Source organism: Solea senegalensis, linkage group LG4 (genome assembly GCF_019176455.1).
Source record: "Solea senegalensis isolate Sse05_10M linkage group LG4, IFAPA_SoseM_1, whole genome shotgun sequence".
Lineage (NCBI taxonomy): Eukaryota > Metazoa > Chordata > Actinopteri > Pleuronectiformes > Soleidae > Solea > Solea senegalensis.
In genome coordinates, this window is record NC_058024.1 from 26,568,600 (window position 1) to 26,586,077 (window position 17,478).

The following is a 17,478-nucleotide window of genomic DNA, read 5'->3' on the forward strand; positions in this document are numbered from 1 at the left end:
TGCGTGTGTATGTGTGTGCATGCGTGCGTGCATGTGTGTGTCTCAGTGTGTACTGTATCTGCTGTTGTCTCTGGTCTCAGTCGTCTTGATCAGCAGTCTTGGAGCTGGGGAGCCGCTGCTGCTGTTGCTATGGTAACCATTAGTACTTTTAGTACCTGGAGACACAGTGAGGACAGAGGTCTGTTAGACATCAATGTGTCCTTTATTAATCATTCACTATGTAAAGTAACATTTGAGATGTTTCCATAGTGACCAACAGACAGACTGACTGACAGACTGACTCACTAACTAGCTGACAGACATACTAACTAACTTACTGACTGACCAACTGACCAACTGACTAACTGACTAACTAACTGACTGACAGACTGACCAAACAAACAAACAAACTAACAAACTACAAACAAATAATGAACTGAAATGAAATAGGAAATAACAAACTAACTAACTAACTACAAACAAAACTATACAAAACAAAGACTAACTAGCTTGCCAACCTATTACCTACCTAAACAAATAAAAAAAAAGTCAATAACTAACTACCTACAAACAAACTACAAACTCTCACACTGACTAACTAACTGAAAAATCACTGACTCACTGATTCACTCACTGACTCCCTCCCTCTTGTTTATTTGGCTCCACAGCGCCTCCTGTGTCAGTGAGTTACTTACTATAGTTGGAGACAGTCTGAATGTTGAGGATGGACTGTTGTCCAAGTCTGCAGGACAACAGACAGACGTTAGTCTATGTCGTATTTTTAATAGATAACAGAAGATATATACTGTACATGTATATATATATATATATGTATATGTACATACATACATGTATATATCCTCTGTTATCTATTTATTTAAACATAATATAATGAATCCTCACCTGTCCTCCTCTCCTTCCAGCAGCTTCCTGTAGGTGGCGATCTCAATGTCCAGAGCCAGTTTGAGGTTCATGAGGTCCTGCAGGTGAAGAACAGAATGAAGGTGGATCATGAGATCAGTGAAGTTATGTCGCCCTCCAGTGGCTGAAGTGATTTTAAAAGTTTGAATGGAAGTCAATGGGAAGAATGAGCTGGTACTTACGACTGACTTTAAACAAGTTAATGATCTCACTAGTTTGGTGAATTATTTTCACATTTAGACACAGACGATAAACGGTGCATTCCACTGACATGGAGGTGGGTCTCAGGACTCACCTGGTACTCTCGCAGCTGTCGGGCCATGTCCTGCTTGGCTCTCTGCAGAGCGTCCTCCAGATCTCTGGTCCTGATCTTGGCTTCCTTCACCGCCAGCTCCCCGCGCTCCTCTGCCTCAGCCAGCTGGTTCTCCAGACTGCCACGCTGAAGGAAGGAGGAACGGTCAGAGGGAGGGACAGAGGACAGAGGGACAGGAGGTCATGCACTGAGGCTCTGTTTTACCGGCAATATTCTGGTTTCTAAGCTCATATACAGCAGAACGAGGGCTGTGAATCACAGCCTCACGATTCACGATACATGGTCCATGATACCAATAACATCACAATACAACGATTCTGTGATAATCAATATATTACCAGACAATTATACGGCGTTACATCATGATATCTGTGTTACCAAAGACTGTGTGTTGAAAACATACAAACGTACCTGAGATTTGACGGCCTCTATCTCGCTCTGCAGTCGGCTGATCAGCCTGTTCACCTCGGCCACCTCTCCCTTCACGATGCGGAGCTCGTCACTGTACTGGCTGGCCTGTGTCGACATCTGGTCAAACTACAGAAACAAAAGAAAACAGGACAAAAAGTGCCAAAAATGCTCCTGTAATATGTTTTTTTGCCACTGGGGGGCAGGAGAAACACGTTACGATGGACCAGGGGCACACAGGGATTCTTGTGCAGGGTGAGTAACATTTTAAAGGTACAAAACAAATAATATAACAATATATAATATAATATAAAATAATATAATATAATATAATATAATATAATATAACATAACATAACATAACATAACATAACATAATGTAATATAATATAACACCATAGATATACAATAAAAGTGGATAAACATGTTACAAAGAGCTCAGAATACACAGAAAAACACACACATAGACTTGTTTTAATGTCTTAGTTTGGACCCTTATAGACATAATGTATTCGCTAGCCCCTTACCTAAACTTTTGAACATTTTTATCATGTTTTCGTGGTCCCCCTTAGTGTAAGTATAGGTGATAAAACACTCCATGTTGAATTCCCTGCGCTTATGATGGCAGCATGCATTTCACCGTGAATGTTACCGCCCACCAGTAAGTTTACTTGGAGCGCTCCACCTTAGCTCCACCTTGTCCCTGCGAGAGTGCAGACGAGGGAGGAAGAGCGGTATTATGTCAACGAGGAGGGACAAGTGTGCTGTTGGTGGCTGCACAGTGGAGCACAGTGTTTTACAGAGGATTTTATATATGAAGCTAATGTACCGGATAAAGTCAGCAAACGTGTGTTCGCACCACTTCACATCAGTATTTAGTCAGCGACGTACAAACACACACATTGTTAAGAAAAGGTCACACAGAGGTCATAACTGACCATTCTGACACGTCCTAATTAAACATATTTGTTCAGTACGTCCTCCATGACCGGAGCACACACTCAGTCTGATACAGTCACATACAGCAGCTGTTTATGCAGCGATCAGCGGTGGATCAGTGGTGCTGTCCCTAAGTGTTTTTAACTGATTTACAGTTGGACAGTGTTCGGCTCCATCCTTATGTAGGACGTCTCTTCCTGTGACGGCACTCTCACTGTTTTCTGCTCACGCTGTCATGTTGATATTGTCAGAGAACTAGTGGAGGGACGGGGAGAGGAATGAGGGGAGGGAACAGGAGCTGAGCGAGTGAGCGCTGTAAAGAGGACAAATCAGAAACACCCTGGAAGAAGTGGGCATGTGTTTGCCTGTGTCTCATTTGCATATAAAGGGACCATGCACAAAACCGAGCTTTCTGAAAGGGGCGTGTTTAGCAGGGTTATTGAACTGCTATGATTCTTCATCCTTATGGTATTTGACCAAAGCATGTCACTGACATGTTCATTAGGACACCAGGGAACTATTTTAATGGGGAAATATGGTATAATATGTCTCCTTTAACCATTACATTTAAGTGCCTTACCTTAACCCTTAACCTAAACCCTACTCTAAAACCAGGTCTTAACCCTGAAAAAAGCCCTTTAAAGTTGTGAGGACCAGACAAAATGTCCCCACAAAGATAGGTTTGTATGTTTTTTTGGACCTCACAAAGATATGTGAGCTTTAAAAAGCATGAGCTGCTATAATACGACACCGGCGTGACCTTTTGACCTTTCTGTCCTTGTCGCCTTCATTTCAGGTGATGAAAACGCTCTGGATTAGATTTCACTCTCAAATAACAGCTTGAGACCCCCAACCCCCACCCAGTGATAACTTAAAGGTCCAGTGCAGAAACTTTTAGGTGAATCTATTTTGGATTATTTAGCAGAAATGTAAAATAATTAAATAACTGTACTTAAATCTAAACGTCAAATGTTTAAATCTAAATAGTAAAGGTTTAAATGTTGTGAAATGGATCAGTTTAGTAAAAGTCTGGACACATACTTTACGCACTAATATGTTTTTTTCCCCCGTGTGCATTTGTTTTGTTACTGTTCTGAGTCCATGTGTTCACAGAGGCGTGGAACGGTCCACTCTCCTCATGTGGAACAGTCCACTCTCTTCACCTTCGTCCTCACCTTGCTCTTGTACCAGGCCTCCGCCTCGTCGCGGCTGCGGGCGGCGATGTCCTCGTACTGAGCTTTGACCTCGGCGACGATCTGCTCCATGTTCAGACTGCGGCTGTTGTCCATCTGCACCACCACGGACGTGTCTTTGATGCTGGCCTGCAGCTCACGCAGCTCCTGCGCACGACCAGAGAATACACAGTATCAACAAGAGGCAGAAACACAAGTTAACTTTTAACTTTTAATCTCTTTTTATTCATGTTAACGCCCTCAAAAATGACCACAAAGCCACGGATATAATAATAATCTCAAGGAGAACAACAGCTTCCTCGCACAAATCCATGGCAGGAGCCATTTTGGGCCCTAATAATATTATCTTTATATCTCAAAAGCAGGACAGAAAGAGGATTAAAAGAAAAAGTAATGTTGATTAATCGAACAGAGTGTTTCTGTGATTTTTCAGCTTCTTAAATGTGAATATTTTCTTTAACAAAGAAATCATTAAAAACTGAATCATTTTTGGTTTGTGGACAAAACACAAGACATGGGGTGGAGTGGCTCAGTGGTTAAGACCCTGCCTTGTGTACCAAAGACATCATGGTCGCAAGTTCGATTCCACCCCTGGCTAATTGTAATTGATTCCATTGTAAGTCGCTTTGGATAAAAAGCGTCTGCTAAATGACATGTAATGTAATGTAATTTGAGAATGTCATCATTTCCAGGTTTGACAAACACTGATGGACATTTTTCAGCATTTTATGGAAAGCAGGTCTTGATGAATCCAGAAAATAATCGAATGTTGATAATAACTTTAGAAAGACTAAAGTAGCAGACGTATACAGAGAGAAAAGCAGAGGTAAAAAAGATTCACGACGTTTCTGTACCTCATCGTAGACGTTACGCAGGAAGTTGATTTCATCGGTCAGAGCTCCGACCTTGTCCTCCAGGTCCGCCTTCACCAGGTAGGCGGAGTCTACATCCTGAACACAAAAAAGTTTCAGATTTGGATTATTCTTCTCAAAAAAACTAGTTTTAGTTTCAAAAAAGGTCATTCTGATCTCAGTCAGTCCCCGCTCGACTGCTGTATACACAGCAACGCTCCCTCAGTTACGCACTGTAGCTTTAAAGTTTCAGATTTGAAATATTCCTTCCTAAAAAAACCTGTTTGTTAAGTAGTTAAATACTACTTAAGACGAGATAAATACTTCTTCTACTCCTCCGACCCCGCTCTGCTGCTGTATACACAGCAACGCTCCCTCAGTTACACACTGTCGCTTTAAATATCTCACTTTATGTTAAATGGCCTCAAATGTTTTGAGGGGAATTTAAAAGATTTTGAGCCCAAAAAAGTGGAACATTATCTTTTTGCTTTTGTTGACGAGCACAATAGAGTGGTTCACCTTACTCACCACACCTGTAATGTATGAATGAATGAATGAAAAATGAGTGAATGAATGAATGTGTGTCGAACCTTCTTTAGGATGACAAAGTCATTCTCCAGGTTGTTCCTCTTGTTAATCTCGTCCTCATATCTGTGGCAGAGAGAGGTCAGTGAGACGGGCGCAGTGTGCGTTTACTGTCACGAAACAATCGTCTTTATTTACTTGTGCTTGTAGTCCTCCACCAGACCCTGCATGTTCCTCAGCTCCCCGTCCAGCTTGGTCTTGTCGTTGTTGACCAGGTCCATTTGGCGCCGCAGACCGGCCATGTAGGCCTCGAACATCGGCTCCACGTTGGAGCGGCCCACGCCCTGACCCTGCATCAGCTCCAGCTTCGTCTCCAGCATCTTGTTCTGCTGCTCCAGGTAACGCACCTGTAACAATGACAGAAAGAGAAGCTCAGTGTCAGACATCATTGGTTTATCATGTTTATAAAAGTATAAATGAATAAAAACATCACAAAAATGAACTTATTTGGCAGAAAAACTAGGTTAAAATGTATCGTGACAAACAGTAAAAGAAGTTGTCAGAGACAAACAAAATAGTCTTTAACACTCACCAAAGGAAAATAGCAAAAAATTTGTTTCAAAATTCTTGAATATCAGAATTTAAAATAGCATTTTATCTCAAAGGAGACTTTTTTTGAAGAAAATATCTCACAACTGTTGTCTACACTTTTGTCCCTTCCATCTTTGGTAAAGAAATATTAAAAATACTTTTGAAATAATTAAACACTACTCTACACTACTGCAAACACTGTCCACCATGTCCATATATTGTAGGACAAGTAAAACAACATTGTCCAGGCTGTCCCTCGCAGTTGTGCACCCCGCCAGCAGGTGGCGATGACGCCCCTAAAAACAGTGTCTTTTTAAAAAAACAAATAGGAAGCCTTTTACTTCCCCTTTTAACTATAAAATAAATGTAGTCTTACGTAAATTAGATGATAAATACTTTTAACTTTATTTTATTTATTTTACCAGTAAATCTCTGAGCCAAACTCGAAACCCTTGCCATGAAACAAAACATTTATCTAAACATTTTACTGTTACTTGATATTGTACTATTTTTGTGTACCTGTGGCTGTTGTGTATCTGTGGCTGTTGTGTACCTGTGGCTGTTGTGTATCTGTGGCTGCTGTGTGTACCTGTGGCTGTTGTGTACCTGTGGCTGTTGTGTATCTGTATGTTGTGTACTGTACCCTGTGGCTGTGGCTGTACTGTGGCTGTTGTGTACCTGTGGCTGCTGTTGTATCTGTACCTGTGGCTGTTGTGTGTACCTATGGCTGTTGTGTATCTGTGGCTGTTGTGTACTGTGTGGCTGTTGTGTATCTGTGGCCCTGTGGCTGTTGTGTACCTATGGCTGTTGTGTATCTGTGGCTGTGTGTGTACCTATGGCTGTTGTGTATCTGTGGCTGTTGTGTACCTGTGGCTGTTGTGTACCTGTGGCTGTAGTGTATGTAGTTAAATAACATCCTTCCTCGGATAAATGGCCTCGTCGTTCCGGCAGATAACCGCACACGGATCAATGTCCGCCCCTGTGCTCCGCGCCTGAACCGGGCCCGGCTCGGGTTTCCCGCCCGCAGCCGGGTTTACCCAGCACCTATTATATCTGCACCGCTCCACACACAAAGGCTGTGTTGTGTCCCGCAGCAGAATAATCTCCCTCTGATACACGACCGCACCGTGTCTCGCCCGATTCATCAGGTTACAGCTCGACAACTCAATGGGACGGAAATGGGACGCAGAGCTCAGATATCCGGGCAGCGCCGTATCAGCACATACTCACACACACACAGTTTAAATGCCTCTTTAAAGCCCACATGGCTTCTTTTTTGTTTGGCTCATAATCCGAGTGTTCAAGTGACAAACAATTTCAATATGTCTGCATGTGGGAAGCAGCTCTTTAAAAAGTCTAAAATGGAATATTCTGCATCAGCAAGATTAGCACTTCTTTAGGTGTTAGGTGTACCTAATAAAGTGACCACTGTGGTCTTCAAGGTGCTTTAAGATTTCACATGTTTAGAGACGATTGGCTGTTAATCAGTTTGAGTGACAGTTGCCTTTCTCACATTTTAATACTGTGAGTTACTGCATGGATAAATGACATAGTTCTATAAACACGTTGTGACTAAACCTATAGCTTGCAGCGGTTATTTATTTATCAGCTCCTGGTCTCTCTCTTTTCTATCTCTACCTCACCGCCCTCTCCTCTCTTTCTCTCCCTCATTTTCCTTTCACCACAACCTGTCTAGGCAAATGCTACACATCTTTGCTTCTGGTTCTTTTTCCTTGTTTCTCTCCATTTCTCTCTATAATGTTGTAAAGGTTTGTATCTTGTGATTTGGGTCCAAACAAATGAGAATATCACCACTCGTTTCCACTCACTGGATTTTTTCTCTTAAACAAATCACTCTTTGTAAACCCAAGAGATGTAGACGTTCAAGGTCACTTAAATCCTCTTTCATCCTCATTCTGATGCTTGTTTTGAACTTGAGCAGCTAGTTTTGACCATATGTTTGTTGCTGTCCTGTGAGTGGCTGTTTGGTAGGCACTTGAACACGTGTACCTAATAAAGTGGCCATTTAAAGATACAGTCATGTGATGTCACACTCTGTACACTGTTACATGATTCACTATTTTGGTAGCTTGTATGTAAAACATGCATGATATTTTAAGTCGACTGCAGCCATGTTTGTGTCACTGAGGTTAATCCAGATAAAGTTTTTGAAACACAGAAATGACAAAATAACACATTTGAAGTAACAGGAAGTATCAGTAACCCCTGTGTGCTGTGATTTTCTCTCTGGAGTTCGGTGCAGGAGAGTGAGCAGCAGCCATTTTGTCACGTTTGTGATCACATCAGCGAAGGCTCTGTTCAGTTTGTGACATTGAACTAGCACGCACCCTGAAACCGGGGAAGCTAAATGGAACTCAGCCGTCAGTAATCTGACGATTTACACCTGTGGATTTTCCTGCTGTCAAAATGGCCGCCGTGCAAAGAGAAGCATGAAGTACACTTGTTTAGTGATGGACTGTGTGTGTCTGTGTGTGCCTGAAGTGTCTCTGCGCTGATGTGAGCAGCAAACAAAGCCTCCATTGTGAGGGTCTGTCACCGACTCCGTGAGAAAGAATGATGTTCTCTAAGTAGAGTATCGATGTCCGGTAATATCACTGAGCTGCATCTGTGGGAAACTTCTCACCTTTATCTCCACGCTTAAACAACTACTATTCTACTTTTCACATTAATCCTGGCTTTGCGATGTTTCTCCAGTAGTAAAATAAACTGCCCAGGTGTAATCTACAGAAGGCGATAAGGGCCACATGTGGGTCACAAGTCTCAATTCTGAATTCAGAATTCTTTGAAAAAAAACAACTGATTTATGTCTTTTTAATATCATAATTCTAATAATAATCATAATTTGAGATTTTTTTCCCTCAGAAATGTAACTTTAATTTTCAGAATTCTGACTTTTTTTCCTCAGGATTTTAATCTGAGTATTCTGATTTTTTAATCTAAGAATTCTGACTTTAATCTCATTTTTAGACTATTTATAATTCCAAAAACATTTTTGCATGTTGCCCTAATCCTCTACCATAATGAACCTTAACTAAATGTTAGCAGCGGTGAAGTCAGTGTGGGGAAAGTGCAGACTGTGTTATTGTCCTGCTGCATTATTCAAAAACTGCTCCCTCCGCTCTTCATCTAATATGAATGTGGACCACAGTCGCCTGCTCAGGTGTTTTCACTTATTCTAATGAGACAGAAACCAAAGAAACACACTCATTAAAATCAAAGTGATCGTTGAGGGTTTTTTAAGTGTGCTGGTAAGAGGATATAAGGTGGTATACATCCATGATATATTAAGAACATTTTCACTCTCACCACACCAAAGTCCATAGAGGAAATCAATGATTTTAGCTCACAGGGACACAGGAGCTGCTGGTCCACTGCTGCCTCGTGTGGTCACTTTGTGTCACTGAGGTAAACCTGAACGAAGGATTTCAAACACCAAAGTCATAAGAACACATTTGAATTTAGTGACGGAGGCAGCAGTGGATCGACGATGTTAAATGGCTGATTTCCTCTATGGGGTTTGGTGTAGAAGAGTGGGCGGTTTACAAAGAGTCAGTAATAAGTAACAGTGAGATAAAGCAGCGACACACGCTGAAGTTAACATAGATTTCACGAGATGAAATGCTTTATTGTGGACTGTTAAAATGTCTATACTGTATATTAGGACTGGACTATATAGCGAAAACATTGATCACAATAGAACATTAGCCAATATTATAGTTATTGTGATAAATAGCAGATTATTAAAGATTAAAAGATTGGTCTTGAGTGAAGGTTAAAGAAAACAGTAAACGATGTGGTTTTTACTGTGTTTATAGACAAAAAACGAATACAAATTTGTTAAAAACACACACCTGAGTTAAAATATTCAAATTGTTGTATTGTTTGATTATATTTCGTTAACATATTTTAACACTTTGTAATCCAACAATTTGCAGTCAATTTGCCAAGAATATTTTCTATCTTGCATGGAGTGACAATCAGCTGTTTTTTCAAAGGGGGCCCCTTCTCCACTGGCCCCTGCCCACCCCACTGTGACGCCCCTGACTGTACTGAAGGTCAAGAGAGAGATCTGATGTGTTTTTTTGCTTTTTCCTGTACCTTGTCTATGAAGGTGGCGAAGCGGTTGTTGAGGCTCTTGATCTGCTCCTTCTCGTGGGCTCGGTTCATGGACAGACTCGGGTCGATCTCCAAGTTGAGCGGCGCCAGCAGGCTCTTGTTGACCGACAGGGTGGCCAGCGGGGGGCCCAGGCCCGGGTGGTGCCCATTGGTGCCCGCGTAGAGGGAGCTGCTGCTCAGGGAGATGCCGGTGAACCCCCCCTGGCCCGGACTGAGTCCACTCAGCCTCCTGGACGCACTGCTGCTGCGCACGGAGCTGCTGGAGCTGATCCGCTTGGTACGACTGAGACTCATGGTGCAGACGGAGGGGGAACAGCTGAGGATTAAAGAGACGAGCGGCACTGACCGAGTCAGAGAGAGAGAAGAGACAAACAGGTGAGTGTGAGGCGTCTGACCACAGTGGAGGATCTCAGGTGTCTTTGTGGCTTTTAAACCTTCAGGGATTCAACGGAGGACGAGGAGGAGGAGGAGGACAGAAACTGGAGCTCAGAGGAGCTGTGGTGTCACATAGCCAGGCTTGTTTTTTTTGTTATGGTGGGAGTGGGTGGCACTTTTTACCTGCACAGGTAAAACAGATAAATCACCAACAACAACAAAGAAATTACATCGATCTTTGAGGAAACAAAGTACAAACTGAACTGGAAAAGAAAAGCATTTCACGCCTAATGCACAGAACACATGACTCATTATCTGAGCCCGTGTTGCATTGAAGGAGTTCCAATCTCTGGTGAAATCATTTCAGTCGAGCTTTGTCTGTGCAAGTGTCTGCTGTTGTTGTTTTTAATGTCATTGTGCTGCTGCCCTCTCGGCCCGGTCTCCTTTCCAAAAGACGTTAAACGCTTTCTCAGTCCTTCAACGCAGTTATAAGTTCCTTTACATGTGGGACATTTTGTGTTTCAGAGGACAGATGTATGAAAGTCAGATAAAAGACACTTCAAAAAATGAAAACTGATTTGTCAAATGTGAACTGTATTGTTAACAACAACAACGGACGCTGTTTTAACATGAAAGTATTTAATTACATAAAATAGGAAAACAGAAACACCACTGACTGGTTTTGTGATTTCACACTAAAACTCAAGCTGTTTACAATTAAGCTTCATTCATGGTCGTCTTGGCAACACGCTGATGTATTCATGTGGTGGCAGAGGAGCTGAAAGAATCTGTAACTCGTCACACGTTCCAACGTATAAGTCATTTATTCTCTTTATGATTGTTTTTTATTACATCTGTTCACTTGAGTTGAGAAAGAGCTTTTCAAAAATGGAAACCACATAAAGTGATAGTTTTGGTCTCACTCTCCCACACCAAAGTCCATGATTTAACAGCACAGCACACAGGAGTTGTCGTACCATTGCTGCCTCCATCACTAAGTTCAAATGTCTTATTTTGAAATCCTTTGTTCAGATCTATCTCAGTGACACAAAGTGACCACACGAGGCAGCGGTAGACCAGCAGCTCCCTGTGTCCCTGTGAGCTAAAAATGTTGATTTTCTCAATGGGCTTTGGTGCAGGAGAGTGAGTGGTTTATAAACTTCAGTTTCCAGTAGGAAAAGGTGTGTCTTTAGTTAAGTCACTAATAAGCCTTTCTTTTGTGTCTCAATACACAACCAGACTTAAAAATGAGCCTGAATGTCCCTTTAAATGTTTGACCTCCCTGTTGAGCAGCTTCTGTTCTCTGTCGGTGGAGGTGGTGGAATGTATGCGGTGCAAAGCATCATGGGATTGGACGAAAGGCATTTGTGTATATTTGAAAACCCGACATTAAAGAAAAAAACAACAAAACAGAAACAATGGCGTGCATGTGATTAAAAATGTTGAGGGTTAAATTCTCATCAGTCATGTTTGGATTTGGAGAAAATGGCGTCCGACTCGAACTGAAGCCTTTAGAAGAAAAACAAAAAAAACAGATTTCAAACTCAGCTCAATCGCCGTGGACAACGTGTCGTTGTTTGGTTTGAAAGTCCCGACATCTGAAGTCATGTTGGTGGGGTCAGGGGTCACCGTATGTGTGTGTGTGTGTCACTGCTCGTTCTGCTGCGTGTCTGTGATGGTGGAGACGGCGCCCTGGCCTTTGCTGACGTCGCTGATACACGCCCACTGACCGTCCATCGACTCCTTCCACAGCGTCACCTGCAGGTTAAACACAGAAACACACACACACGTATTAAGCAAATAATCTGGTTGTTTTGATTATCCTTTTCCTCTGTTTAGATTAAGTGAGGATTAGATTAGACTTTATTCATTGAAGTAGACGTAAGTGAAAAACACAAAATAGGAAGAAAATAAGTGTATAAATGTTTAGGATTGGCGCTGCAACTATTTTCATAACTACAAAATTATTTAAACAAGTTTTCTGATTTTTCCTCTTCAAAATAAAGCTGCAACATATATACATATACATATATATATACATATATATGTATATATACATATATATATATATATATACATATACATATATATATATATATATATATATATATATATATATATATATATATATATATATATATATATATACATATACATATATATATATACATATACATATATATATATATATATACACACATATATATATATATACATATACATACATATATATATATATATATATATATATGCGTGTATGTATACCGCTTAAATTTCCTAAAATGTTGAAAATAAAGTTTAATCAACCGTAGTAAGGCTGGAACTTATGATTGTTTTCGACTATTTTCTCAATTAATCAAAATGTTGAAGAATGTCGATCCTGGAAATGATGATGTTTCTCAAGCATCTTGTTTTTGTTCAGTTTCAGTGATTTCTTTGTTTATATGGAGCAAAGAAACCAGAAAATATTCACATTTAAGAAGCTGAAAAATCAGAGGGATCGTTTATTAATAATAATAATAATAATAATAATAATCGTAATGATAACAAAAAAAAGCTGAAACTGATCAATTATTTGGCAATTTTGTTTTTCTTCTGGTACTGAGTCTGATATGGAGCAACTGTAACAAAACAATTTCCTTCGGGATACTAAAAGTATTCTGATTCTGATTAACTGAGTAATTGTTGCAGCTTAATTGAGGACAAATAAAAAAACACATCTTCTCACCAGCCTTTTAAAACAGTAAATATGGGATACAGGATATAAAGCTGATGTACGTACCTTGTTGTCTCCTCCTGACACAGCCAGTATGTTTCCAGTGATGGACCAGCTCACGTGCCAAACCACGTCATTGAACTTATGGAGCAGTTTGGCCGTCCAGGTGTTTCCCGCCGGGTCGTCACACGTCCAGATGAAAACGCGTCCGTCCTGAAAAAACATGACAAAAATGGTGAAAACTGTGTTTCTAATGAGTGAGTTCCTGTAAATCAGTTACTAAATCTCTGGCTCCACCTGGTGGTACAGGAGAGGAAATATTTAAACATAGGGGTCGTCCGTTAAAAATCCCAAGATGTGCACATACATTTGTGCATTTAATCATCTTATTATGATTAAATGCTATTGTTATTTGTCAATTTGCAGAGGATTGTCATAAAATGAATGAAATAAATGACATAAAACATAAATCTTTATAGTTGGGTTGGCAAAGTTATGGCAAATAAAAGGTTGTACTTAATAGACAAAGACTGAAGAAGGTCATGTGACAACAAGAAGCTCAGAAGCTCAGGTACAGTTTTTGTAGATATCATCGCTTTTTAAAATCATTAAGTTTAAGGTAAAGGGAAAGTCAAACCTGACCTGTGAGCAGCTGGCAATGGTGCTGGTGGGGAGGCCGATAGATGGCGCCCAGCCCACGTCTCTCACCCAATCACTGTGAGCCTCCAGCTTCTGATCCTCCTTCCACTGACCGTCCTCCTCTCTGCAGACACAAGACGACAGTCAGACAGACACAAGACGACAGTCAGACACAAGACGACAGGCAGACACAAGACGACAGTCAGACACAAGACGACAGTCAGACAGAAGACGACGGACAGACAGACACAAGTTGACAGACAGACACAGCTCAAGTCCCCGTAACATTTGCCTCTGACTTTGTTGCCCCCACAGGAACATGTGTTATTAACCACCTTCGTATGTTTGGTTTTAAATCAGATAAAAATACGCAGTCTGCTGGGACACTCTACCTTGAGTCATTAAAGCAGAACTGTGCAGGATTTTTACCCAAATTTAACAGCTTCAGAGTCATTGTGATGGTTAAAGGTCTGCCCCCTACTGTCAGAAAACACAAACTGCTTCACAGCACGACACACAAACACACAAACACACTCCTATAGCCAGGTATTGAGTAGAAGAACAAGGCAGGTAATTTTCTTTGGTGAGACAGAGATGTTGAAATTTGTATTTCCCTTGTGTTTGCTCAGAGAGGACAAGGTAGGAGGTAGGAGGGAGTGTCAGTGGCAAGTTTTTACAACAGTGAGGATAAAGAAGAAGTCACCTGAAACAAGTGATGCTTTAAACCCCACACAGACGGCGATCACTCGTCGTACGAGGCCGACTCAACTCTTAACTTACTTCCAGAGTTTGACCAGGTTGTCGCAGCCTCCGGAGACAAAGCGCTTGACGTAGTTTGGTTTCTGTCCTGACGGTTGATCGATCAGGCTTCCGGGAACCACAGCAGGAGCCCAGCTCACTGCGTTACAGCCGATCTGCACCGAGACGGAGAGAAAACAATACGATGACAACAGAGTTGTGATGTCCACTTTCAAACCACTAATCGATTAAATGTGTCAATGATCAGCCACGTCGACCACAACACACCACCTGTGTCTGTGTGTGTGTGTGTGTGTGTGTGTCACACTCACCGTGTGTGCGTTGCTGATCTTCTTGACGTCCCACTGCTGATCACCAGTGAATGTGAGCAGGGAAATGGCTCCGTCTGAGCTGCCACAGGCCAAGATAAGACCAAAGTCGTACGGGCCCCAGCAGACGGAGTTTACTGCACAAACACACACACACACACACACAGTCGAGTTAAGAGCAAGACAAAGGTCATCAGATACAAACACAGTATGACGAGTATGACACTCCGCCCTTTTTTTATTATTGAACAAACCTAACATTACTCAAGCGACACAAGGATAAAAAGGGAACAATAAACTAAAATGAAAACTGTGAAAAACCAGGGTTTAATGATAAAAATATCTCTTCTTTTCCTCCTCACAGACAAATGTGTTACTAACCACCTTATTAAATATGAACCGTTTAAAAATAAGGTTTCAAATCGTGAAACATTCAGCAACATTCTCTGGAGGCGTGTCTAAATCCTGAACAGAAAACTGTTTTCTGTCTTTACTCCACAGTTGTCCTCTGTTTCCCACGTTCAAAGCCACTATTTTCAAACATATACAGTGTAACGTGTGGGGAAAACAAATGCAGAGATTCTCTGCTTCTGTCTTTGAACTCATGACCCTGTTGACGTAGAGCATCCACTGACCTGATGACTCGTGCCCGGTGTATTCGTACATCTTGTCCCAGGTTCCGTTCTCCTCCTTCCAGATGATGACTTTACGATCGTAGGAACATGAAGCCAGAATGTTGCCAAACATCGGGTGAGCCCACGCCACCTGCCACACGGGACCCTCGTGGCTGCACAGTCACAGAGGAGACTCATGTTAAGTCGACATCACTGTGTTTACAACTATTCTCTGACCATGCAGCAACTGCTTAATACAATGTTATGATTTTAAAGAAATGCTGAAGTTACAGGATAATAATCCACCACTCTGTGCAAAGAGTGTGATGAAGTTTCTTTTCCAATTCTGTTTACAATTTGACAATTTTAGAGAAGAAACAAACTAATCACACACTATTATCATCCTGAAACAAAATAAAAGGAAGATTGTGGAAAAAAGGAATAAAATTCTCCTCAAGCTGCAGCAAGGTAACAAGGTTTCTTACCCTCTCAGGTCTGCGACCAGTATCTGACCTCCATTCCTGACATCAAAGATCTTCACGGTGCGATCAGACGAACATGTGGCAAGTCGAGTGCCGTAATAATCCATCTGAGCGTCGTGCTGGAAAACACAGAGCAACAATTCTGATGATCTGCAGGTTCAGGTCTCTTGACACATCAGTTATCAATGTCCACAAGCCAAGCCACGTCTCACTTTTTAAAGGAGAGGTGATTATTTTCATAACTTATTAATGTGCCTATTATTTTCTCAATTCATCTATTAGTTGTTTGATCCTTAAAAATACAAAAAAATGTTGAGCTGTGTTTCCTAAATTTCTCAAAATGATAATGTTTTCAAATGTCTTGTTTTGTCCACAAACCAAAACTGCTTGGTTTGAATGATTTGATGAAAATATTCACATTTAAGAGGCTAAAAAATCAGTTGGCGGTTCACAGATTAATAATCGAATGATTCTTGCAGCCCTACGTCCTAGTAAAAGGTGATATACATAAGTTTGTTCCTGAGAAAATAACACCCTTCTTTAATTACACATGTACAAATCACAATAATCCTTTTAAGAAAGATAAAATATGTGACAAAACAGCATAAAATACTGCTCTACTTCACCCCCAAATTGTTGCTCTTCAGATTAAAAAAACATACCAACAAATGTCAAATTATTAATGATTTCATACGGATCTATTACGCACTGCTTTGTCTTACGATTAAATGAAAACAGTTGCTCAGTGGAAATGCATAAATGTCTGATTAGCTCCATAATATTGCACCGACAATTGTTATTTTCTGTCTGACAGATTGCAGTTTTCATATTACACTACTTTTGTAATCATCTGACAGTTTGCCATAGGTCTCATTTATTTTCAGTTATATTAACTCTTTACTATTTTATTTTCCTTACATTATATACCTGTCTCTCTCTATATATATGCACACCACTAACCAGAACAAATTCCTAGTATTGTGTAAACTTTACCTGATAATAAACCTGGACTCCTATTTTGAAAACCTAGCTAAACTATTAGCCTTGTAATAATCATGTTAACAGACTTATTTCAGCTCATATTGACAAAATATACAGTCACTCACACATGAAACGTTACCGTTAAACAGACATTTGGATCAAATGAACTGACACTACTAATATAACTTCGTAAAACCGTTCAGAAAAAGGAAGCTAGCGTTAGCTTAGCTTCAATGAGCTGCAATAAAACTTACGATCATGTCCTCGTGCGAGGTGTCCACGGTGTTGATGACAGAAACCTGGAAATCAATAAACAAAACGAATCAGTATTAATACAATCGAAACACGACGCAGAGAATAAAAGATCGAACTTTAATGACTAGCTCCCCGCGTTTGGTATCTGAAGCTAACGGGCTCGCGTCAGCAGGGAGGAGCGGACAAACGTCAAAAATCACCCAAACGTTCAGGGTTTCACCGGCGATTTTAAATAAACCGTCATCAGACTCACCATTTCTGCGGATTGACCAAAAACCCAAATCCAAAAAGTATTAATCCTAGTCTGGTCTCGGATGAATTGACCGGGTTCGCGGACCGGTCCGACGTGGCAACAAGTTCTGGGATGAGTCCGATGACTACTTCTTCCGGCGGAAACATCAAAGTCACAACAAATGGTTCCACTAACCAGTGTGGACAAAATGCTATTTTAAAATGCAATTGCATTGTAAATGCACCAAATCGTTGTTTGCC

At 40.9% G+C, this 17,478-nt stretch overlaps 2 protein-coding genes across 2 annotated transcripts; both read right to left on the reverse strand.

Moving 5' to 3' along the window:
* Position 1: 1 nt before the first annotated feature.
* On the reverse strand, positions 2-10,774 carry si:dkey-222f2.1 (intermediate filament protein ON3). The gene is made up of 10 exons (XM_044024490.1): positions 9,840-10,774; positions 5,328-5,536; positions 5,195-5,255; positions 4,608-4,703; positions 3,736-3,900; positions 1,625-1,750; positions 1,196-1,339; positions 883-959; positions 675-721; positions 2-155 (listed from the first exon to the last, which is right to left on the reverse strand). Exons 1-10 carry the CDS (start codon positions 10,149-10,151, stop codon positions 43-45), a joined length of 1,350 nt encoding a protein of 449 aa, XP_043880425.1. The 5' UTR covers positions 10,152-10,774; the 3' UTR covers positions 2-42.
* A 266-nt stretch (positions 10,775-11,040) lies between these two features.
* sec13 (SEC13 homolog, nuclear pore and COPII coat complex component) lies at positions 11,041-17,372 on the reverse strand. Its single transcript, XM_044024491.1, has 9 exons — positions 17,240-17,372; positions 16,986-17,030; positions 15,754-15,869; positions 15,290-15,441; positions 14,658-14,791; positions 14,368-14,501; positions 13,591-13,711; positions 13,015-13,161; positions 11,041-11,990 (listed from the first exon to the last, which is right to left on the reverse strand). Exons 1-9 carry the CDS (start codon positions 17,240-17,242, stop codon positions 11,880-11,882), a joined length of 963 nt encoding a protein of 320 aa, XP_043880426.1. The 5' UTR covers positions 17,243-17,372; the 3' UTR covers positions 11,041-11,879.
* Between the last annotated feature and the right edge of the window lie 106 nt (positions 17,373-17,478).